The sequence below is a fragment of the Macaca thibetana genome, chromosome 3, assembly GCF_024542745.1.
Source record: "Macaca thibetana thibetana isolate TM-01 chromosome 3, ASM2454274v1, whole genome shotgun sequence".
Classification (NCBI taxonomy): Eukaryota; Metazoa; Chordata; class Mammalia; order Primates; family Cercopithecidae; genus Macaca; species Macaca thibetana.
In genome coordinates this window covers 116,009,803-116,033,097 of record NC_065580.1, presented here as the reverse complement: position 1 = coordinate 116,033,097, position 23,295 = coordinate 116,009,803, and the positions used below count along the sequence as shown (strand labels likewise).

Genomic DNA, 23,295 nt, shown 5'->3' with positions numbered 1-23,295 from the left:
CGTCCTCTGTTGGTCACCGAAGGGAGGGGGTGTGCAGACAAAATTGAAGACGCTCGAGTGCCAGAGAAGACCGACAGGAGTTACAGCGACCTCAGCGCGCATTTGCGCCCCCGAACTTTACTGAAAAATGCTTAGATTGCAGAGATAAACGAGAATCCCAACACATCAAAGAGAATACAGTATTACGAAGTCGCCTTCAAAAAATGACAATGAAAATTGCCTATTTTAAGGACTATTTGGTTAATTACGCTTCAGCAGTGCCCACTTTATTGTCTTTGCTATTCTTTTGTCGTGAGTGTAAACTCTATTTGAAAATGTAATCAGGGAGAATATCCCAAACAGGAAGAACAGTTGTCATTTAAAATAGGTGAAAAGCCCTGCCTTAAGGACGCATTACCTTGCCTGTCCACTCTTAATTGGGGACTTGCGGTGTAGCAACACGTGTGAGTTTTCTTGTGTTGAGAAGCAAACCTCGAATGGGGCAAAGGCCCCGGGCGCATCTTTAGATGCGTATTTGTGGGCCCCGGGGACATCTTCAGATGCGTATTTGTGGACCCCGGGGACGTAAACAGCCCAGTGGGTGTAAATTAAATCCCGCCTTGGCTCCCTGAGACCCAAATGTAAATCAGAAATGTCCCAAGACTTCCCCTGCCAGCGGAATTAAATTTTAGAAAGCTCCACAAGGTACACACGAATGCGGAGCCATGCATGCCAGTTTCCTCGACACCGGCTCGCCGCAGGGCGACCTCACCCCGAGAACGGAAGGGGGAAGGGCGGCGGGGTCAAGGAGATCGGGGGTGCTGAGTTAGCCAGGAGTGACTGGGGTGACCGGGGGCACTGAGGTGGCCTGGAGTGCCGAGGTGACTGGGCACATCTTGGTTCCTGTAGACGACAAGGTGACCCGGGCTCCGGGCTTGCGCAAGAGGAGCAGGTGTCCGGGTGAGTCGCGAGCTGCACGCCCCCGAGCTCGGCCCCGGCTGCTCAGGGCGAGGCACGCGCCCCCGCAGCCGTGCCTGCGCCGACCCGCCCCCCTCCCCAACCCCCACTCCTGGGCGCGCCGTTCCGGGGCGTGTCCTGGGCCACCCCGGCTTCTATATAGCGGCCGGCGCGCCCGGGCCGCCCAGATGCGAGCGCTGCGGCTGGGCGCTAAAGATCGGCGGCTGCCTGCCTGGATTCCACAGCCTCGCGCCGCGTACTGTCGCGCCATCCCTGCGAGCCCCGGCCTGCCAAGCAGCGTGCCCCGGTGGCGGGCGTCATGCAGCGGGCGCGACCCACGCTCTGGGCCGCTGCGCTAACTGTGCTGGTGCTGCTCCGCGGGCCGCCGGTGGCGAGGGCTGGCGCGAGCTCTGCGGGCTTGGGTCCCGTGGTGCGCTGCGAGCCGTGCGACGCGCGTGCACTGGCCCAGTGCGCGCCTCCGCCCGCCGTGTGCGCCGAGCTGGTGCGCGAGCCGGGCTGCGGCTGCTGCCTGACGTGCGCGCTGAGCGAGGGCCAGCCGTGCGGCATCTACACCGAGCGCTGTGGCTCCGGCCTCCGCTGCCAGCCGTCGCCCGACGAGGCGCGCCCGCTGCAGGCGCTGCTGGACGGCCGCGGGCTCTGCGTCAACTCTAGTGCCGTCAGCAGCCTGCGCGCCTACCTGCTGCCAGCGCCGCCCGCTCCAGGTGAGCCGCCCGCGCCAGGTGCGCTGCTCGCAGCAGCCCGCTCACTGGCGCGGAAGGGCCTGGGGGTTGCTGGGTGCCGCTGCCGGAGACTCGGGTTTTCTTCTCACTGGAGATAGTATGTGGGGAAACTGAAGGCGCTCACCGGAGGGACCCTCCCCTGCCGGCCCTCTACTTGCTTGATTCTCTTAAGTGCAGAGTACTTGTAAATTGCAAAGCGCTTTCAGTGAAAATGGGTTAAAGGTTTCCGGAGCTGGGGGGAGCGGTACCGACGTTTAGCTCTTGGAAAGATCCTGGACACAGGAGATTCTCCTCGCGCCGCACGGGGGTGTGGACCGCAATCCCAGGGATGCTTGGGGATGGGGACATAGGCGGATTTGGACCAAGGAAGGTGGGCAGGTAGGTTGTAGGAAATAGTACCTCTCTTTTAAAATACTGACTTTGAACAGCCTTTTTGTTTGCAAAGCGATATCTAGTCCCGGTGTGTCCAAAAACAAGTAAAGTGGATTCGGGTTTTGGTATCTTCTGCGGTTGGAAAACCTGAAGTTGAAAAAGAAGTAACTTCTTAAGGTTACCCAGAGGCCGCAACAGAGTGTAGGTTTGAACCCCACGTGCCACTTTTAGTACCATACCATTCTTACAACTCAGGCCACCTCCGCACCTGTGCGGACCTCAAACAAACGTCCAGGTGCGTGGCGGGTGCGGGCAATGTGGACTAAGTCAATTTCAATGACAGGGAAGGGAATTGGAATCAGTCCTAGGGCTGTCTCCCTTCTTAATCTGAAATGGGGGGGAATGAGATGTTAAGGGGAGCCCCAGAAGAGGAAAAATGCAAACATTTGGCAGAGTTACCCTCTTGGCTCAGCCACTACCAGTCTATCAGGCAGGCAGCGACTCTGGTAAGGGCATCACATTGTTCCCTTAAAAAAGCGGGGCGGGGGGGCGGGGGGCGTTGTTTAAGTGGATTTGGCAGGCGTTCATCTTTCAAGCATTCTTAGCCAGCCTCACTTAGTTATATGAGGAAATAAAGTTCCTGCCTTGCACAGCTGAAGGCTGAGAGAATTCTCCCCATCCTAATCCCCCCAACTCCCCAACGATCACGTTGGACAGATGTCACTAGGCAGGCCCCCATCTAGGGCTAGCAGGATGAACAGTCTCTTTATAATTTATGTAGCTGTAGAGTTCCATACCCAGGTAAAGTTATTTTCTGGCTAGGCAAGGCTGGCTCTGTTCACCCCTGAGAAACACTGGATTCATGGAAAGGCAAGATTCCAGATGCCTGAAACATACACTGGCTGTGGTCAGCTGTTAAAGCTGCTGGAGGCATTTGTCTCTCGGGACAAAGTTATGTCATTTGCCAAGTGTTGTACATTATTGTGCATGTTGGGGTGTTCAAAAAGTGATCTTAGAAATACCGATACACATTGTCACTTAGGCTTCAGCAATCATGATTACCGTCTTAGTAGCTCTGTTGTATAGGTTAATGTGAGCTATAAGATTATAAAAAGATCTAAGTGACTTCTAGAATGCATTTGACAAAAAAAGGTGAATTTGTGACAGTCAAAAGTCACAATTATCTGTTGCTTAAATAGAACTGTTTTCTCTTCATGCCCTAGTCTGCAGCCCAGGCATTAAGAAGAAACCAAGGAAATTTAAATTACTCAAGGTTCTTGGAAAAGAAATATAAATATGTTTATTTACATGTTCTTAGAATATTTACATTCTTAGTATCTCTTTTATCTCAGTATTTCCTTGAAAAAGAAAGAAAGCTAAGATTAAAAGAAATTGAAACCAAATCCTCACAGGTAGGGCGCTCCTCTGCGAGGCTCTGGCCTGGACCCTGGGAATGTGTGCTTCTCAAGGCGTGAAACCCCTTGGGGAACTTTACAGCAGGACCTCAGTGAGCTGTTTGGTAGGTGAGGAAACTAAGGCCCTGGTGAGTGACCTGCCAGTAGCCACTTCCAGGGGAGAGCAGAGCATCTGCAACCAAATCATTGCAGCCCTGGTAGCTTTCTAGAATAGATTGTGGACCAGATGGGCCACCTGAGCTCCCTGCTAGGGTTACACATTATAGTCTTGTTTGTTGTAGTAGAGAAATTTCATGACTCTCAATTGTGGACTTAAGCCGAAGCCCTTCAGAGGTCTGTGCTGGGCTGAGCTTGGCATGGTCCACAGGCTCTGGGAGCATGGGCTCTGAATGTAGCCTTTGATCCCCATAGGGGTCTTACAGCCCCTCCAGGTTCATTCTGAAAAAGGAATGGAGTGAGAATCCTGCCCACAGATCCAGTCTCGAATTTAGTCATATACTTAAAATTCTAATTCAACTGTTAACATTCCAGCATCTATTTTAAGTATCAGACTTTCTTCATTTAGCACTTTTTATTATAAAAAGGAGATCTGCTGGAGGGGGATTTCTCCTACCCCATCCCCACCCAGGGAAAGAAAAGCTCTTTGGCACTTAGAAGTCTGAGCTGTGAGTGGGACTTTGGCACTGTCTGCATCCATGTGCTCCTGTGCTCACCAGGGATGAAGAGGACTGACTCAGGCAGGTACCAGCAGGATGCACAGGGTCTGTGTAGACCTTGAGTTTTAGAGATGTAACGGGGACCTAGAAAACAAGCCACCAACATGCTTGCATGATTCTGAGCCCCTGAGGCAAAACGCTTTGCAGGTAATAGTTCAGTTTTCCCATCTGAGCTGGACACCAAGCTCTTATAAGCATGTTTACCTGATAGCATTGAGGACGGTACTGGTCAACCTCGGAATTCCCATAAGGGCTTGTTACAACTCAGACTGCTGCCGCCACTCCAGCGTTTCCAGAGTGGAGAATATGCATTTCTTCCAAGTCCTCCAGGCTGCCGCTGCTCCCACGGGTGGGAGGACCACACTTGGAGTTCACTGCAAAATTTCTGAGCCAGCGCCGCAGCAGCCTCCTGTGACTCGGGTCTGCCCCCTGCTGGTGGAAGATGAAGCATACTGCCTTCACCTTCTACTGAGGGGCACTTAAGCATTTGTCTGCCTTCTTTAGTTGCAGCTACTTAGGAAGAGCCCCTGTCAGATTGACTTTCAAACAGATAACTTCTTGAGGTAGAGCAACTACCATGTAGCGAGTGGTACTATGGACTAATATTTCATCGAGGTATTTTTAAAAAAAAACTTATTTGGATTGTCAACTAATATTGTCATTTACATGTGACCTGGTTGCAACATTAAGATTTTTAAAAGACTGTTGATAGATGTTGATGACTCTCACGTGTTTGTCTCCCTTGGGCGTTTCAAGGAAATGCTAGTGAGTCGGAGGAAGACCGCAGCGCCGGCAGTGTGGAGAGCCCGTCCGTCTCCAGCACGCACCGGGTGTCTGATCCCAAGTTCCACCCCGTCCATTCAAAGATAATCATCATCAAGAAAGGGCATGCTAAAGACAGCCAGCGCTACAAAGTCGACTATGAGTCTCAGAGCACAGATACCCAGAACTTCTCCTCCGAGTCCAAGCGGGAGACAGAATACGTGAGAGCTTTTCCTCTTGTTAAACGAGGAGGGCAAGACCTGCCAAGCCTGGGTACTCAGAGCCTCTTGAGGGCAATTCTTACTCAACAAGCCCCAGCATCTGGCAGATGGGTGGGCACTCCCTAGCCCCTCTGTGCCTCACATCTCTCCTCTCCTTACATAAAGAATATTGACCCTTTTGGAGAATCTTATGAGGATCAAGCTGAAACAACACTCTTAAAAGCATATGGGATGTCATAAAGACCTCTAGAGATAATGAAAAATATTCTCATAAAGATAGTTTTATTTTATTTACTTCATCCTCTGTGCTTGTTGACCTGCTATTGGTTCTATACCAGCTTCTGTGACTTACTCTGGGAAGAGCAAAAGGGAGACAGGGAGTGATGGTTAGCTTATTTGAGGGACTTTCTTGCTAAATCAGGCATAAGGTATCTGAGGAGCAAATTACAGGTCCCACTTTGGGCAGTCGTGCGGCATTGTAAGATTTTTAAAGCACACATTCTAGAGTAATAACCATGACTGTGTTGCTCCGGTCCTTCCTGATCCCCAGGGTCCCTGCCGGAGAGAAATGGAAGACACACTGAATCACCTGAAGTTCCTCAACGTGCTGAGTCCCAGGGGTGTGCACATTCCCAACTGTGACAAGAAGGGATTTTATAAGAAAAAGCAGGTAAGTGAGGTCCTCAGTGTGTTTTCTTCCTCTTCGGGTTCTGTTGACGCAGAGGAGAAACCCACCTCACCAGCCCCAAGGCTCTTCTGGCCATAGCTCTAACTCTGAGCCTGTGCAGCGCCAGTGCCCAGGACTTGGTGCCAGTCTCAGGAGGTAAGACCAAGGGCTGTTTTGACTTGTTGCTCTGAGTGCTGCTATATTGGCCATAATCCTCAACCCTAGTGCCTTTCCACCACCCACTTCCCGCTCCTGCCCTTTCAGTGGTTCACCCACAGGGTGGACAAGGTACTGCCCAGGGGCACCCTTTATAAACTGCAGGTGAACATGTTGACACATTTGTTAATGCTGCGTCCCATTTCAAACAACTATTACAGTCAGTTTCCAAGAAGTGTGACATGAGGTCGTACCACAAAAAGCTTACCTTGAAATCCCACAATTGTCCCCTTTTCTACTGATGCCTTCCTGATAGTGAGCAGGTTGCAATATTAAGATTTTGAAAAGACCGTTGCTAGATGTTGATGACTCCTATGTCTCTGTCTCCCTTGGGCTTTTCAAGGAAATGCTAGTGAGTTGGGGGAAGACTGCAGCATGGCCAGCTTGGAGAGCCCAACCATCCCCAGCACACACCAGGTGTCTGTCTTACATGGAGGGGATGGAACTTGAAATCAGACACTCGGTCCATGCTGGGGACGGCCAGGCTCTCCAAACTGGCCATGTTGTGGTCTTCCTGTGACTCACTGGCCTTTCCCTAGAAATCCCAGGTGAGAAGAAGGCATGAGAGTCATCAACATCAAACAGCAGTCTTTTCAAAATCTTTGTATTGCAACACAGTCCTATTCCTGGAAAAGGAATGGAGTGAGAATCCTGTCTATACATCAGTCCCAAATGTAGTCATATGCCTAAAGTCCCAATTAAACAAGCTGAAAATGATCAAACAAATTTAAGGTATAGTAATATGAAGCTGTAATAAATATGCTTCTGTAGACTTTGTGTTATGTGATGGCACTGTTTCAATTGGCTTTCTAATTGGTATCTACAGAATTGGCCTTCGGAGACCTAAGTGAGCCACAGTGGCCTCAGGGTGACCATATACCAGGATTCGTAGTAGTGGCCACAGTCAGAAAGCCTAAGCTTTCCTCCATTGCCATGGCTTATTTATACCCACATTTTACATCAGTCATTCATTCAACAAATTCATACTGAGAAGGTGTCGTGTGAGGCTGGATGTGGGCTCCAAAGGCACAGCTGTGGCATTCCCAGGCAGAGGGGATATTCTCAGTCCCACATTTGGCAGAGAAGTCGGCAGGCCCAAGAGGTTCTGCAAGGACTGGTGTCCACCTTACACTCCTAGAAACACAAAACTGCCCCCACCCCCGCTTTCTTGGAGAAGGAACTTACACCTACACGCATGCACAGGTACACAGTCAGCGGGCCTAGGCATGCGTGGCTCTTACGCAGCCTTAGCTGAAATTTCTGTTATGCTTTCTCAGCATAGCAGAGTCATGCTGGCAAACCATCATGGGCCCTGGTCACCGACCTGACACCAGACCCAGGGGCGTTCACCTCTCTGTCTTCTGTTTCTCTCCCACAGTGTCGCCCTTCCAAAGGCAGGAAGCGGGGCTTCTGCTGGTGTGTGGATAAGTACGGGCAGCCTCTCCCAGGCTACACCACCAAGGGGAAGGAGGACGTGCACTGCTACAGCATGCAGAGCAAGTAGACGCCTGCCGCGAGGGTGAGCACTCAGGAGGGGCAGCCTGGGGCTCCAGGGCCTCACTGTCCTTGGACTAGCCTCATGGGCTGGGCTTGGCCACCAGCCCTTCCCCAGGCTTGCAGACCCAGGAACTGCAGCTCAGGGCCAGAAAGAGCAAAGCAAATAGGACAGAGCCCTCAGAAGGGTGCAGGGAAAGGGAGACCCCTTCAACCCAACCAAACAAGTGTGGGGAAGGAGGCCGGCCAGTGTGCCTCAGGGATGCTCTGCTTTATTTCAGACACCTCTCAGCACCTAAGCTGTCATTCATCCACATGCAAAGTGAAGATTTTCAAAGTTAGGCTTTGCCCGTGAAGTCTGGAGGTCCATTTATCTTCACAGGGAAACTGTTTTAATCCGCAAGAACCTGCTACAGATACGTGTATCTAAATTTAAAATGTGAATGTGAGACAGCTGAAATAGCTCAGTTGGGAGAGCATCAGTCTGAAGATGCGGCTTTTTTTTCTGTAAAATATATTATGAATGTTCTGTTAGTCTGTGGCTAATATAATTTTAATAAAGTTCATTTAAATCTGGTAGAAAAATGAAATTTTAAACAATCATTTTAGAGAATGCTATTATACCCAGTATTCTGTTTTCTTTTAATAAATGAGGGAACTATTGGGGGAAAGAAATAAATACATTTTCTTTCATTTTATTAAGACAAATTTAGTAAGCAAAAGAAATTTGCACGTTTAGTTAGAAGGGTTTCTTTCTTCCTTACAAGTTGGAAAAACATAATTCTAATTTGAGGGTAACTCTTTGACAGTGAACCCTGTGAACAACAGATGGTACTTGTTGTTGTGTTTAAAAACATGGGTTGAGACCCTAGCCCTGCACTTGCAGGCCTAGTGCCATTAGCCTGCAGGCTGTGCTGGATATCTCAGGGCAAGAGTTGAGCCCTTTTGATTTTGGGGGGATTATTTCAATATATTTCTTTTTCTTTTTGTTTTAGTTAATGTGGAGCTCAAATATGCCTTATTTTGCACAAAAGACTGCCAAGGACATGACCAGCAGCTGGCTACAGCCTCGATTTATATTTCTGTTTGTGGTGAACTGATATTTTTTTAAACCAAAGTTTAGAAAGAGGTTTTTGAAATGCCTATGGTTTCTTCGAATGGTAAACTTGAGCATCTTTTCACTTTCCAGTAGTCAGCAAAAAGCAGTTTGAATTTTCTTGTCGCTTCCTATCAAAATACTCAGAGACTCGAGCACAGCACCCAGACTTCATCCCCCCGTGGAATGCTCACCACATGTTGGTCGAAGCGGCCAACCACTGACTTCATGACTTAGGCGGCTGTGTTGCCTATGTAGAGAACACGCTTCGCCCCCACTCCCTGTACAGTGTGCACAGGCTTTATTGAGAATAGGGAAACCCTTACACCCCGGTCATCCGGACATCCCGACGCATGCTCCTGGAGCTCACAGCCTTCTGTGGTGTCATTTTTGAAACAAGGGCTTGGGTCCCTCAACCAAGAATAATGTTTATATCTTCATTGGCCTGTACTGCTTGGGGACTATTGGAGAAAATAAGGTGGAGTCCTACTTGTTTAAAAAAAAATATATCTAAGAATGTTCTAGGGCAATCTGGGAACCTATAAAGGCAGATATTACGGGCCCTCCTTTTCAGGAACCTTCCTGAAGACGTGGCCTAGTTGAAGGCCCAGGATGGCTTTTGCCATGGCCCCATGGGGTAGGAGGGACAGAGGAGAGTCAGCCTCCCCATTCAGAGGCATCACAAATAATGGCATGATTCTTCAGATGATTGCAGAAAATAGTGTTTCATAGTTCAACAACTCAAGACAAAGCTTCTTTCTGAGGATAAGCTCTTTAAAGGCAAAGCTTTATTTTCCCCTCTCATCTTTTGTCCTCCTTGGCACAATGTAAAAAGGAATAGTAATATCAGAGCAGGAAGGAGGAATGGCTTGCTGGGGAGCCCATCCAGGACACTGGGAGCACCTAGAGATTCACCCATGTTTGTTGAACTTAGAGTCATTCTCATGCTTTTCTTTATAATTCACACATATATGCAGAGAAGATATGTCCTTGTTAACATTGTATACAACATAGCCCCAAATATAATCAGATCTATACTAGATAATCCTAGATGAAATGTTAGAGATGCTATATGATACAACTGTGGCCATGACTGAGGAAAGGAGCTCGTGCCCAGAGGCTGGGCTGGTCTCCCAGAGGCCAAACCCAAGGAGGTCTGGCAAAGTCAGGCTCAGGGAGACTCTGCCCTGCTGCAGCCCTCGGTGTGAACACACGCTGCACAGAGGTCTCCTTGAAAACAGAGGGGTCTCAAGACATTCTGCCTACCTATTAGCTTTTCTTTATTTTTTTAATTTTTGGGGGGAAAAGTATTTTTGAGAAGTTTGTCTTGCAATGTATTTATAAATAGTAAATAAAGTTTTTACCATTAAAAATAAAAATCTCTTTCCCTTTGTTATTGACCATCTCTGGGCTTTGTATCACTAGTAAAATAATCCTGAAAGGGGAAAATATTTTAGCTGTAGTGGGAAACTTCATAAACACAAACGTTTCCCTGCTTTCCTCTCTAGCAAAAGAACCCAAGTCAGTTTCCATGGCTTTGTGGGCAACCTATGGAGGCATTGGATCATATCCGCAAGATGGTCCAATTCTAGGAGGTTGTATTGTTGGGACAGTCTGTGGCCCAGGTTTGATCAGGTCAGCAATGTGCACCTATGTGACTGGTCCTTGCCTTTTTGGGGTTGTGCCCTGTATTGTTCCATCTAACACTAGCAGCCGTCCACGGACAAGCAGGGAAGGACCAGAACAGACACTCAGCAATTAAGTCTCATGCCCTTTACTGCTGTGTCCCCTTCCCATCTCCAAGCAGAGAGTGGCCCTTCTCTGCTCCAAGTAGAAGTGGTTCTGGGATCTAAGTCCCCTATCTGCAGCCTTGGAACAATTGTTACTTGTCAAAGCCACTTTAGACAAAAACACTGAGCCTGTGGCTTCAGGGCATCCAAGGATAAATTGCTGTCGAAGAGTTACCTCCTGTCTAGCACCATGTCTGATTTGTTGATGAAACATCTAAAATACCCTTATCACATGTGTTGTATGTGATGAGCAGCAAGTTGGTTCTGTAAGTGTTCAGAGGATGGGGATTATGGGGTGTGGTCTCAGGCTGATCACATGAGAAACCAGGAAAACTGAGAAGGCAGGCCCCTTGGGGGTGCTGTGACTGCAAAGCTGTGAAGATGGAGGGAGACAGTGAGCAGAGGGAGCCCATTGCAGGGAGCAGTCACCAAGTGCTGTGGAGAGTTATGTGGCAGAATCCTGGAGCACCTAGGAAGCGAGGCCAAGTGTCTGGAAATCCAGGCCCAGAGCATGGCAACCCCTTGGGAGCTGCTGAAGAGCTATGAGCTGCAAAATAATGCTTGCCTTCTAAGCCCACTAGGTTTGTTTTCCTGGGAGCCACCAACTCATGTGCCCTTTCTTGTCCTCATTTCTTAACCTCTAACTTCTGCTGCTTCCCACACTTCATGATGATGCATTCTATGTGTCAACTTGACCGGGCAATGGGGTGCCCAGATACAGCATCTGTGAGGGTGATACTGTGAGCATAGTATCTGTGAAGGTGTTTCCAGATGAGATTAGCATTTAAATCAGTGGACTCAGTAAAGTAGATTGCCCTCCCCAGTGTGGGCAGGGCAGCATCCACTGATCCATTAAGGTTCTGAATAGAACAAAAGGCAGAGGAAAAAAGAATTTGTGCCTTTTATCTGCCTGCCTGGGCAAAATTGCACCACCAGCTTTCCTGGTTCTCCAACTCGCAGGTTACAGATGATGAGACTTAGCCTCTATACTTATATAAGCCAATTTTTTGTAATAAATCTTTTTTGGTGGATGATTAGAGATAGGTAGGTAGGTAGATAGACTAGATAGATGACAGATTAGATAGATGATAGATAGATAGATAGATAGATAGATAGATAGATAGATGATTGATTAATAGATGATAGATATAACCTGTTGGTTCTATTTCTCTGGAAAACCCTGACTAACACAATACCTATGATCACCTATTCCCTCTAAATGCTCTCCTGCCACTTCCAGTAAATACCTTAAAATTGCATACTCTCATTCTCCTCCAGACCCTCCAGTTCCTCTACCTCCCTGCCTTGGCCTCCCAGGTAGACTCATGGGGCCTCTTCTGATCCTCTGCTATCTTCCTCAACCAACTTCTGCTCCCTCAGACTTTTGCTTCCACTAACCCCTAAGGTCACATGTACCCAAGCAACCTGCACACACACACACACACACACACAGAAATGAACAAGTAAGGGTGGTCTCCTCCATGGGAGTCAAGGCAATGCAGGTGCTACAACAATAGCTTCCTAAGATTCAGTTATCAAATCAGCACACTTTAGGAAAAATAACAATCACCGGTGTTAATGAGGGTGTCCTAATGGGATTCCAGGTTCTCTGCTGTGGCAGCCTGTCTAGAGGGATGTTTCTGATCTAATCAAACTCCTTGAACTAGTCATCCCACTGCAGAAAGAAATCCCACAGGCATCATCAGAGACATGCACAGACAGTTAAGTACAAGGGCATTTTACACTGAAATGCATTGGTACAAAGGAATATTATGCTACCACTAAAAATGTTTTTGAATAGGAGTTACAATAAGAAAATGTCTGTGGTGGGCTAAAAGAAAAGCAGAATGCAATTATATTGCGTACACACACACATGAAACCAAAATGAAATACATCAAAATATTAACCATGGCTATGTGAGTGTAGATAATGTCCTTGTTTTATTTCTCTTTTGATACAATCTCAATTTCCACAGTGAACATGATTTGTTTCTTTTCATTCAGAAAATCTTGCTGCATTTGTTATGCCCCTGCCTCTACTTCATGACTGAGCAATGAGCTTACATTTCCATCAGCCCACTGGTCATCTCCAAGAAGTATGGGTGTCTCCTACAGCCCTGACCTCCTGGTCCAGCCACCTTCCCAAACCTTGGAAATTGTCTTGGCTTCTCTCTTTGTCCCACATGCAGGCATAATTCTTTATCCACTTTTTATACTCTAGAAGGGCACACAGCAGTGAACAAGCCATATAAAATCACTGCCCTTGTAAAGAAAGACAATAAACAAGATTAGTCAGTGGGATAGATAGGGTGCTCAATAGTGTTAAGTGCTATGGGGAAAAAAAATAAAGGAAAATGTGAAGTGACAAGTATTGTTAGTGCAGGGGTTTTTTTTCATCTTCTCTCTCTCTCTCTCCTTCCTTCCTTCCTTCCTTCTCTCCTTCCTTTCTTTCATTTTTAGAGAGGTTAGCCAAGGAAAGCCTCATTCAGAAGGTTACTCTTTTGTTTGTTTTTAATTGACAAATGATTATTTGTACATATCTATGGGGTACAGTGTGCATGTGTATAATGCATGTATACATTGTATAATAAATCAAGTCAGGGTAATTAGTATATCCATCATCTCAAACATTTATCATTTCTTTGTGGTGAGAGCATTCAAAATCCTCTCTTAGAACTATTTTGATATATGCATTATTGAGGAGCTCTCATGACCTAATCACCCTTAAAGGCCCCACCTCCTACCATCACATTGGCCATTAAGTCTCAACACCCAAATTTTTGCAGGGACACATTCAAGCCATAGCAGTATGAAATATCCAACATTTGAAATGAAGAATAAAGCAGATGGAATTTTTAAAAATGATACAGCTAGGCCAGGCACAGTGGCACACTTCTGTAATCTCAGAATTTTGGGAGGCCAAGGTTGGAAGATTACTTGAGCCTATGAGTTTGAGACAAGCTTGGGAAACATGGTGAGAACCTATCTCTACAAAAAATAAAAATAAAGAGCCAGGCATGATGGTGTGCACCTGTGGTCCCAGCTGCTTGGAAGGCTGTTGTGGGAGGATTGTTTGAGCCCACCATGTTTGTGCCACTGCACTCCTGCCTGAGTGACAAAGTAAAACCCTATCTCAAAAAAAAAAAAAAAAAAAAAGAATGGATACAGCTAAAGGACAATTTAGTAAAGGGGAAGAACAAGTTGAGGAACTCTCTTAAAAGGAAGCAGAAAGAATAATGACTGGGAAATACAAAAGATCAGTTGAGAGAAATGAAGGACAGAAACAGATATAGGTAACAGAAGTCCTAAGAAATACCTAAAGAAATTACAGAGATAATTTTTGCTAGGATTGAAAAAAAAGGAAGACTTTATATTGAAAGACCCCATAGAATGTAAAAAGAGATCATTTCAAAAGCATTGCTTGGTAAATTATGGTGAAATCTTAAAACAGCAAAGTTTCAGCACAGAAAGAACATACCACAGAAACCACATTTTTAAAGAGTGACTCTAGACACAGGAAGATGAGGGAAATAATTTAGAAGCTAGAGTTTTATACCCAGCTAAACTGTATTTAAAAGTGAGGGCATGATCAACTATTCTGAGGCATTGAAAATCCAGGATGTTTGCCACACAAAAGAAGCACATTTAAAATGTTTTTGAGGAAGACCTTCTATAAGAAGGGAACAAATCTTGGAAATGTTGAAAACATGTGTTAAGTGAAAGAGAATAAATAATGTGGTACACCAAATTTCTAGTGGGTACCAAAAACAGCTTATCTAGTTTAAAAAAAAAAAAAAAAAAAAAAAAAAAAAACCATAGTCAGAAATTTATAAATACAAGGAGACTAGGATAAACAGAAATAATAAACCAAAGTGACATGAAAAGATTCCACTGTCAATACTAAAAAATTCGTGATCCTTAGTCGGGGAAAATGCTGCCCCCAGAGGACAACTGGCAATGTCTGGAGTCATTGTTAGCTTTCACAACTTGACAATGTTACTGGCATCAAGGGGATCAGGGATGCTGCTAAACGACCTACAATGCACACTAAACCACCACCCCCAAAAGAATTATCCCATCAAATTGCCAATAGTGCCAAGATTGAGAAACCTACATTTAAACAGATGTTAAAATTGACCACTACAAAGACAGATTTCATGGCTAAAAATTACATATTTTATTACAACAGACAATGATTGAAAGAAAAGCGATGGGAAAACACATATCAGGCAAAAATTATTCAAGACAAAGCTGGTAGTTATTTATATCAGACAAAACAATTTTAAGACAAAGAATATTTTCATAGAGTTAGAAAAAGTTACTACAAAATAATAAGAAGATAAGTTAATCAGGGACATTTAACAATTCTAAGCATGTGTGCACTTAATAAAATATCTTCACACTATTTTAACTAGAATTAAGTTAATTATAGGAAGAAATTTAAATGTTTGCCCTGTTTTCATTATTGATAGTTAAAAAGACCAAAATATCCATAGGGATTTAGAAGATCTAACAAGCCTAATCAAAGGAATACATTTAGAGCAATTAAAGAATGTATGTTCCTCTCAAGAACATAAGAAGAATTTTTAAAAATCAATTGCATATTAGATCATAAAGGAAACTTCAAAAATGGAAAGAATAGATGCCATGTAAACAATATTTTATAACCACAATGTGATTAAATTTTAAATTAATTACAGTGATAATCTTTGTAAATTCCCACATTTTAAAAAATTTAAAAAGCACACAGATAAATAATAATTCAAGGTTAAAGGACTAATCAATACTAAAATTAAAAACTGTGCAGAAATTTAAAACTGCCTTGAAATTCAAACTCCCTAGATAATGCTAATGATGATCATGAAAGCAAGCAGGATCTGAGGTTCAAAGGAAATAGAAGCCTAAAGCCTACATTAGGTGAGGACAGCCTGAAAACTGCTAAGTGATCACCTCAAGGGGTTAGAATCAATCCAAGTAAAAAAGTTCATAAAACTAAGAGTAAAAAGCAATAACAGAGGAAAAAGAAAATGCAATAGAGAAGACCAACAAAACCAAAATTTGCTTCTTTGAAAAATCTAACAAAATAGGCAAAGATTGGAAAAGCTATCAAGAGGAAAAGTTACCATTATTAACATTATCAGTGAGGAAAGGGATTTGCATAAAAACCAGAATGAACAGATTAGAAGAAAATATTAGCAAAACTATTTATTATCAAATTTGAAAATGTAAAAAAGGTGTAAAATTTCTTAGAAAATATTATTTTCGGGAATAAATTGAAAGCATAAATATTCCTGTAACTATGGCACATTTGAAGAAATAGTTTAAACATTCTCACAAAGAAAACACCAAATTATTTAAGTTCTACCAAGTACTTGAGAAACAGATCATCCAATTCAACAAAAACTTTTAAAGAAGCTGTAAAAGGGAAGACTATACCTCAAGTTATTCTACAAAACCAGTATAACCCCAAAGCCAAAATCAAGCAAAGACAAATACAGGCCTATTTTGCTCATCAATGAAAAACCCCAAGGCAATTATTAATAAAGCAAACTCCATAGTCCCTATTAAAGGTATTTCAGTATTTCCAACTTGGGTTTACTCCAGGTTATAAAATAATTTAATATTAGAAAACATATGTATGTCACCTATTAAAGAGAGAGTGATATTTAATGGAAACAGTAAAAGCAGTTTACAAAATTCAACCCAACAAAAACTGTTAATAAATTAAGAATGCAAGGGAACGTCCATTATCTGATGATGTGTATATACTGAAGAACAAAACCCAGCAAGCACCATTTTAATGGAGAAACATTAGAAACAATCTCTTTAAAATAATAAATCAGACGAGTATATTCACTCTTACCATTTCCATTCAACACAGCATGAGAGAACTGAGCTTGTACAGTAAGACAAAAAAGAGACTTGACAGTTGAAAAATACTGTCACTACTTGCAGATATTTACATGGAAATTATAACAGAATCTACAAATTATTCTAAATAATAAAAGTATTTAGCAGTATGGCTGGGTATAAAAATACGCAAACATGAATTTTATTTCTATCTACCAGCAACAGCCAACCAACTATAATATAAAAAAAGACAATGTAAAATTATCTCTGAGAACATGAAATACCAGCTACCTTTTCCCTGCCTGGGCCACTCTGAGGTGTGACCCTCCCTATCTTGATGCATTGAGCCCAAGTCACCTTCTGTGGTGTTCAGTGTGGCTTGGCCTGGCTTGGCCTTCCCACCTTCTGGGTCCCATTGCCTCATAACCATATTGGTTTTTCATGAGAACGTTTCCTAGTAAGTTGCTTCCATGAGTCTTTCCCTTGGTATCTGCCTTCTGGGGATCGAATCTAAGAAACACATGTATGAGAATATTTTTGCAGCACCGTAGACAATTTTTTAAAATCTGAAGATAACCTAGCTCCCATCATCAGAAGCCTGGATAAATAAAGTGTGGTGTATTTTCAAGAGAGAGGACCCCGTAGAAACCTAAATAAATAAACAGCAGGTGCATAAAACAATTAAGAGACTTGTAGCTTTACAGCATCAGTTTAAAAGCCAAGTCCTTCAAGATCACTTTCTGCATGGTACACTTTTTATGATGTTAAAAACAATAACTAAAATCATCTAAAATAAAAATATATGTTTAAAAAATAGATATAGATAAGATAAAACATACACAAAGAAAAGCAGTGAGTGATTAATTCCATATAGGTTGTCAGAATTCTGTTGTTAAGTTGGATGGGTAGTTGATGGGTCCTTATTGCACTATTAAAAAATAGAACAAGTAAACAAGAGAGGACCAGATGTGGCTCAATAATGAGAGTGTGTTATAAACCAGTTATGATCAGCTCTTGCAGTTGATTAGAAAGTGTTCAAAAGAGAATAGGACAGAAGGTGGAGTCAGCAAGTACAGGTGATTCTTTCCAGAGGTTGATTCTTTGTCCCTTGTGTACCCCAATCTGCCTCCTTCTACTTTGATCTTCAGCATTTGCGACATAAATAATTTAACCAACTTCTGTCTAGCTTTCTAGCCTCCTTTATTTTCTCAAATCCCATGACAATCATTCCTTTCAGAGTCTTCTTTCTAAATCTCGACACTGACAGAGTTGCTCCTACTGAAAAATCTTTCTTTTTAACAGATTTATTGAGACAGAATTAACATAAGATTCACTCATGTTATGGCTTTTAGTATAGCTTTAAATGTACAGCTGTCACCACAGACAAGTGTGGAACATTTTCATCACTTCACCAAGAAACTCTGAACTCTTTATCAGTCATCCTCCATCCTCCCTCTCCAGCCCTAAGCAACCATTAATCTACTTTCTGTCTCTATAGATTTCCCTATTCTGCACTTTCCTGTAAATGGAATTACAATGTGTAATTGCGTATAACTAACTTCTTTCACTTAGCATGTTTCCAAGGTTCATCCAGGTTGTAGCATTATCAGTTTTTCATTCTTTTTGATGGTTGAATAATATTTCATTGTCTAGGTATACCACAATTGACAAATGTTTATCTATTTGTCCATTGATGGACATTTGATTTATTTGCACCTTTTGGCTATTGTGAATAATGCCTCTATGAGCATTCGTATATAAGATTTTGGATAGACATACATATTCATTTATCCTGGGCATATACCTAGAAGTGGCATTTACCCAGGAGTAGAATTGCTGGATCATTTGGTAGCTCTATGTTTAATCATTTGGAAAACTGCCAGACTATTTTTCAAAGCAGTTGCACCATTTTACAATCCCACCAGTACTCTAGGAGGGTTCTGATGTATACAGATCCTCATTAACACTTATTGTTATCAGACTTTTTGGTTCTAGGTATCCTAGTGGATGTGAAGTGGTAACTTTGATTTGTACTTCCTTCATGGCTAATAATGCCGAAGACTTTTTCATGTGCTTATAGGCCATTTAATACATCTTCTTTGAAGAAATGTCTGTTCAGAACTTTCGCCTATTTTTAATTGGGCTGTGTGTCTTAATATTATTGAGATGTAATTGTTTCTTATGTATTTTAAATGCCAGTCCCTTATGAGATATATGATTTGCAAATATTTTTCTCTTTCACTTTCCTGATGGTGTCATTTGAAGCACACAAGGCTTAAAGTTGAGGAAGTCCAATTTATCTATTACACTTTTGTTGCTCATGCTGATGGTATCATATCTAAGAATCTTTGCCGAGTTCAGAGTCTTGAAGACTTACCTCTATGTTTTTTCCTAAGAGTCTTTTTAGTTTTAGGTCTTACATTTAAGTCTTTGATGGATTTTTGAGTTAATTGTTGTTATGGTATATAGTAGGGGACCAACTTCACTCTTTTGCCTATGGATCATTTGTTGAAAAGATTATTGATTACTTTTGGCATCCTTGTTAAAAATCAGTTAATTATTAATGTATGAGCTTATCAAGGGACTCTCAACTTGTCTATCCTTGTGCCAGCACTACACTATGTTCATTACCATTACTTTGTGGTAATTTTTGAAAACAGAAAGTATGAGTCCTCCTACTTTGTTTTTTTCTTTTCAGAATTGCTTTGGTTTTTCTGGGTTCCTTGCATACATTGTGAACTGTAAGGTCAGATTGTCAAAGAAGTCAGCTGAGATTCTGATAGAGACAACATTTAATTTGTAGATCATTTTGGGGTATGTTGCCATCTTGACAATGTTAAGTCTTCTAATCCATGAACATGAAATATTTTCCCATTTAGTTAGAGCCTCTTTAGTTTCTTTCGGCAGTGTTTTATAGTTTTCAGAATATACATTTTGCACTTGGTTTTTTAAATTTATTTCTAAATATTTTATTCTTTTTGATGTTATTATGAATAAAATTGATTAATTTTATTTTCAAATTGTTTATTGCAAGCATATAGAAATACAATGGATTTTTTTAATCTTGATTTCATATCCTGCAATGTTGTTGTACTCATTTATTAGTTCTAATGGACTGTTAGTATATTCCTTCGGAATTTCTAAATAGCAGATGGTGTTATCTTCAAATAGAGATTCTTTTACTTCTTCCTTTCCGATCTGAAAGCCATTAATTTATTTTTCTTGCCTAACTGCCCTGAATATATCCTTCGGTACAGGTAGAATAGAAATGGCAAAAGCAGATATCTTTGTCTTATTCCTGATCTTAGGCAAAAAGCCTACAGTCTTCCATAATGTCAGCTGTGGGTTTTTCCTAGATCTCTTCTATCAGCTTGAGGAAGTTCCCTTTTATTCCTAGTTTGTTGAATATTTTTATTATAAAAGGGTATTTTTGTTTGTCAATTATTTTCTGCATCTACTGAGATGATCATGTAATTTTTGGGGTTTTATCCTATGATTTATTAATTTTATTAATTAAATTTTAGATGCTAAAATAATACTATTTTAATTAATTAATTTTCAGAAGCTAAAATAACTTTGCACTCCTGGAATAAATCCCACTGATCATGGGATGTATTCCGCACTGATCAAGATTCTTTTAATATGTTGCTGTATTCAATTTGATCACATTTTGTTGAGAATTTGTGTGTCCATACTCATAAGAGATATATGATCTATACTTTTGCTCTGATGTCTTTGTTTGCTTGTGGTATCTGGGTAATACTAGTCTCATAAAATGAGTTGAAAAGTTTTCACTTTTTATATGTTTGCCTATCTCCAAGTTCACTAATTCTTTTTTCTGGAAGTTCAAATCTACCATGGACTCCTTTTAGTGAATTTTGTATTTCAGTTACTGTACTTTTCAACTCCAGCATTTCCATTTAGTTCTCTTTTTTTATAATTTTCTGCATTGATATTATCTATTTGATGCAACATCATACCTTTCTTTACTTCTTTAATCATGTTTTCCTTTAAGTCTGTGAACATATTCATAATAGATTTCATATTCTGAAATCTATTTTTGTTAAATCTGGCATCTGAAAAGTACTTTGTGCCACTCGGTGTTGTTGTTGTTTGTTTGTTTGTTTGAGACGGAGTTTTGCAATTATTGCCCTGGCTGGAGTGCAATGTCGCAGTCTCGGCTCACCACAACCTCCGCCTCCCAGGTTCAAGCTATTATTCTCTAGCCTCAGCCTCCCAAGTAGCTGGAATTACAGGCATGCGCCACCACAGCCGGCTAATTTTTTTTTATTTTTAGTAGAGATGGGGTTTTGCCATGTTGGTCAGACTGGTCTCAAATTCCTGACCTCGTGATCCCCCCACCTCAACCACCCAAAGTGCTGGGATTACAGGTGTGAACCACCGCACCTGGCCTGCTTTTTTACTAGTGTATAGGATCTACTTTACTATTTATTTGCATGCCTCATAATTTTTACTGGAAACTGAACATTTTAGATGATATATTGTAACACTTCTGGGTCCTGGTCTCTCCCTCACCAGGGCTTGGTACCGTTACTTCTTGCTTGTTTTTTAGTAATTGGCTGAATTCTTTTAGTGAAGACTATTCCTGCGCGCCACCCCCAGGGTTCAGCAGGTGATGTTCCTCCTCAGGCTGCTTAGCTATGGGTATGTCCACAGGCACCCTGGGATGGCAGTGGTACAGGTAGGACTCTCTTCCTCTTCCCAGGCCATGCCCAGCTATTAAGCTCCACTGGTTACCAATGGCCTCCTGTATTGTTTTCAACAATTCCCTGGGCATAAACTGTACCCAAACTGTACCCAAAAAATACAGTCTGTATTCCATACTGTAGCTCATTTGAAGGAATAGTTTCTGAAGCCAGAGTTTGATATTTGTTCTGATCCCAGAGTCTGATATTTGTTCTGGTCCCAAGAGGACTCCTCCCAGCTGTCATCCCTCAGTTCTCTCCTGCAAACTAGCTGGGCTACAGTCTAGGCTGTATCTTCATTAGATCTATACATCCCCTTCCAATTGTCTGTCATTACAATCTCCATTTTCTTGAGAGTGCCTATAGATTTAAACTTCTCCAGGTTCTCCTGCAAATGATGTTGGTTTTCATGAGAAGAGAAAGGAGCTACCTGTTCCATGTCCTGCATCTCCCTTCAAGTGAAAATCTCTGAGTCAGGGCTCTGGACTGGGGGTAGGGACAATGACAGTCTTCTCTCTAAATGATTCCCCTGCACTGAGAGCTAAGTACTTCCTGGAGGGGGTATCATATCCTTTGGCTTGCCTCTTCTAGTGTGAAACCAGAGTCAGGGCACGGGAAATAAGAGCCCTAGTGTTCTCGGTATGCCACATCCAAGTTAGAGACTCCATTCCATGAGTTGGGGCTGGGCAGAAGTGAGCCCCCTTCGACTTCCCCTCCGCTCTTCTCTTCCCTTCCCCTTCCTTAAACTCCCCACCTCCTTGCTCTCGACTGTACCTGTCTGGAGCTTACCTTAGCAACAGGTAGCTGGGGGCAGGATGAGAGACACTGAAGTCCTGACCCTCCTGGAAAGACAGCCCGCTGACTGGCAACTGGGAGGAGAGGGAGCTCTGTGTTCTTAGCTGCACCAGTCTGGAGTGCAATCTCTACCCACCGAGCTTAGAGGGGAAGGGAAGAAGGGATTTTGGTTCATATACTACACTCTTATCTTTCTTACTGAACTTTCACAGATTTTCTTGGGTAGATGTTTTTTCACTTGTTGTTTGCCTTTAGAACCATTTTAGGACTCTTTGAATGGTTTTGTTTTGTTTTTTAATATTTTTCACCAGTTTTACTAGGGAGCAGGTTGGTGAAGCATCTCACACTGTCATGCTGCCCCCAAATCTTAAAAGTTCCCCATTGCCTTCCAACTAAATCAAAACTCTGAGCTTGACATTTACAGCCCATAGTGGAAACTCCTAGCACACCTCACCTCTCATTAATGCCCAAAAACATGCCCTGTGTTCTCACTACACCAAACAGCTTACTAAACCCTGCATGCACAATGTGCTCTCTGGTTCTTGTATATTCCTTTGTTGAAACTAGTCCTTCCTCCATCTTGCTCAGGTGAGCCATCCTATCTGCCCATCCTTCAAAGTCATGGCCTGAAGGCCATTCCTCTGAGAAGCCCTCTTATCCACTGCATACAGAGTAGTTTTTCTCTCTCTCCTCTGAAAACCCCAGCACTATCTCAGTATGTTTTAATGGACTTGACTTACTTTTGTTGTTGTTATTATCTTCCCCACCTCCTTCTCCTACAACTACCAAATCCGTCAGAAGACAGATTCTTCCCTGTTTGAGGTTGTCACCTCCCTAGCACTTATATCATGAATAACATTCATTAATTATTTTTTAAATTTTAATGCATGCGTGCATAAATGAGATTGGGTAAATACAGGGCAAACCAAGAAGGAACTGCTGCAACAGTCCAGTTGTGACATGGTAAGAGTTCAAATCAGAGTATAAAAAGACCAAGTAAGAGTCATTAAAGAACAAAATCAGCAAGATTTTGTCTCAGTTTTAGAGTAGAGGGAGAGACTACAAGGAAACATTAAAGCCAGGGAGGTACTGGATAATTTTTCACTCTCTCTATAGCCATGATGTGTGGATAATTCTGGATTTGAACACGTTTACCTTGCCCAAAAGTTTGCCAATGTCTGTCCATCTTACTTGCTGTCTTGCAAAACAACACCATACTTCAACATCTTCTCACACAGAAGAAGGGTTGTGCTGTAGACATGAAGTATGGAAGTTTGGAGAAGAAGCTGGTTAGAGGGCTAGGAGTTCAGATTTGACAAGTGGAGTTTCAAGAGAGAGAACAATGACCAAGTGGAATATCATGTGGGAAAAAAGAAATTTGAGGTGAGAGTGCAGGACTACTGAAGGCTAGGTGAAAGCTCTGAGAGTCCAAAGTAGAACACCAATGCAGGAGAGGGTTAGTATGTCCCATTGTGAAGGAGCACTCTTCTTTCAAGGAGAGAATGAGTTTTTTTGTTTG

At 42.7% G+C, this 23,295-nt stretch overlaps 1 protein-coding gene across 2 annotated transcripts; it reads left to right on the top strand.

Moving 5' to 3' along the window:
- Window positions 1-1,120: 1,120 nt before the first annotated feature.
- On the top strand, window positions 1,121-10,008 carry IGFBP3 (insulin like growth factor binding protein 3). 2 transcript variants are annotated; one of them, XM_050783436.1, is made up of 5 exons: window positions 1,121-1,658; window positions 4,936-5,162; window positions 5,713-5,832; window positions 7,424-7,564; window positions 7,821-8,521. In XM_050783436.1, exons 1-4 carry the CDS (start codon window positions 1,256-1,258, stop codon window positions 7,547-7,549), a joined length of 876 nt encoding a protein of 291 aa, XP_050639393.1. In that variant the 5' UTR covers window positions 1,121-1,255; the 3' UTR covers window positions 7,550-7,564; window positions 7,821-8,521. The 2 variants fall into 2 exon arrangements, with proteins under 2 accessions (XP_050639393.1, XP_050639392.1); XM_050783435.1 differs by lacking the exon at window positions 7,821-8,521 and adding an exon at window positions 8,535-10,008 and having other exon boundaries at window positions 1,123-1,658.
- Window positions 10,009-23,295: the final 13,287 nt, after the last annotated feature.

Coding starts and splice junctions, on each gene's coding strand:
- IGFBP3 (XM_050783435.1), top strand. CDS start 1,256: ATGCAGCGGGCGCGACCCACGCTCTGGGCCGCTGCGCTAACTGTGCTG. Junction 1,659..4,935: donor GCCAGCGCCGCCCGCTCCAG/GTGAGCCGCCCG, acceptor GGGCGTTTCAAG/GAAATGCTAGTGAGTCGGAG. Junction 5,163..5,712: donor CCAAGCGGGAGACAGAATAC/GTGAGAGCTTTT, acceptor CCTGATCCCCAG/GGTCCCTGCCGGAGAGAAAT.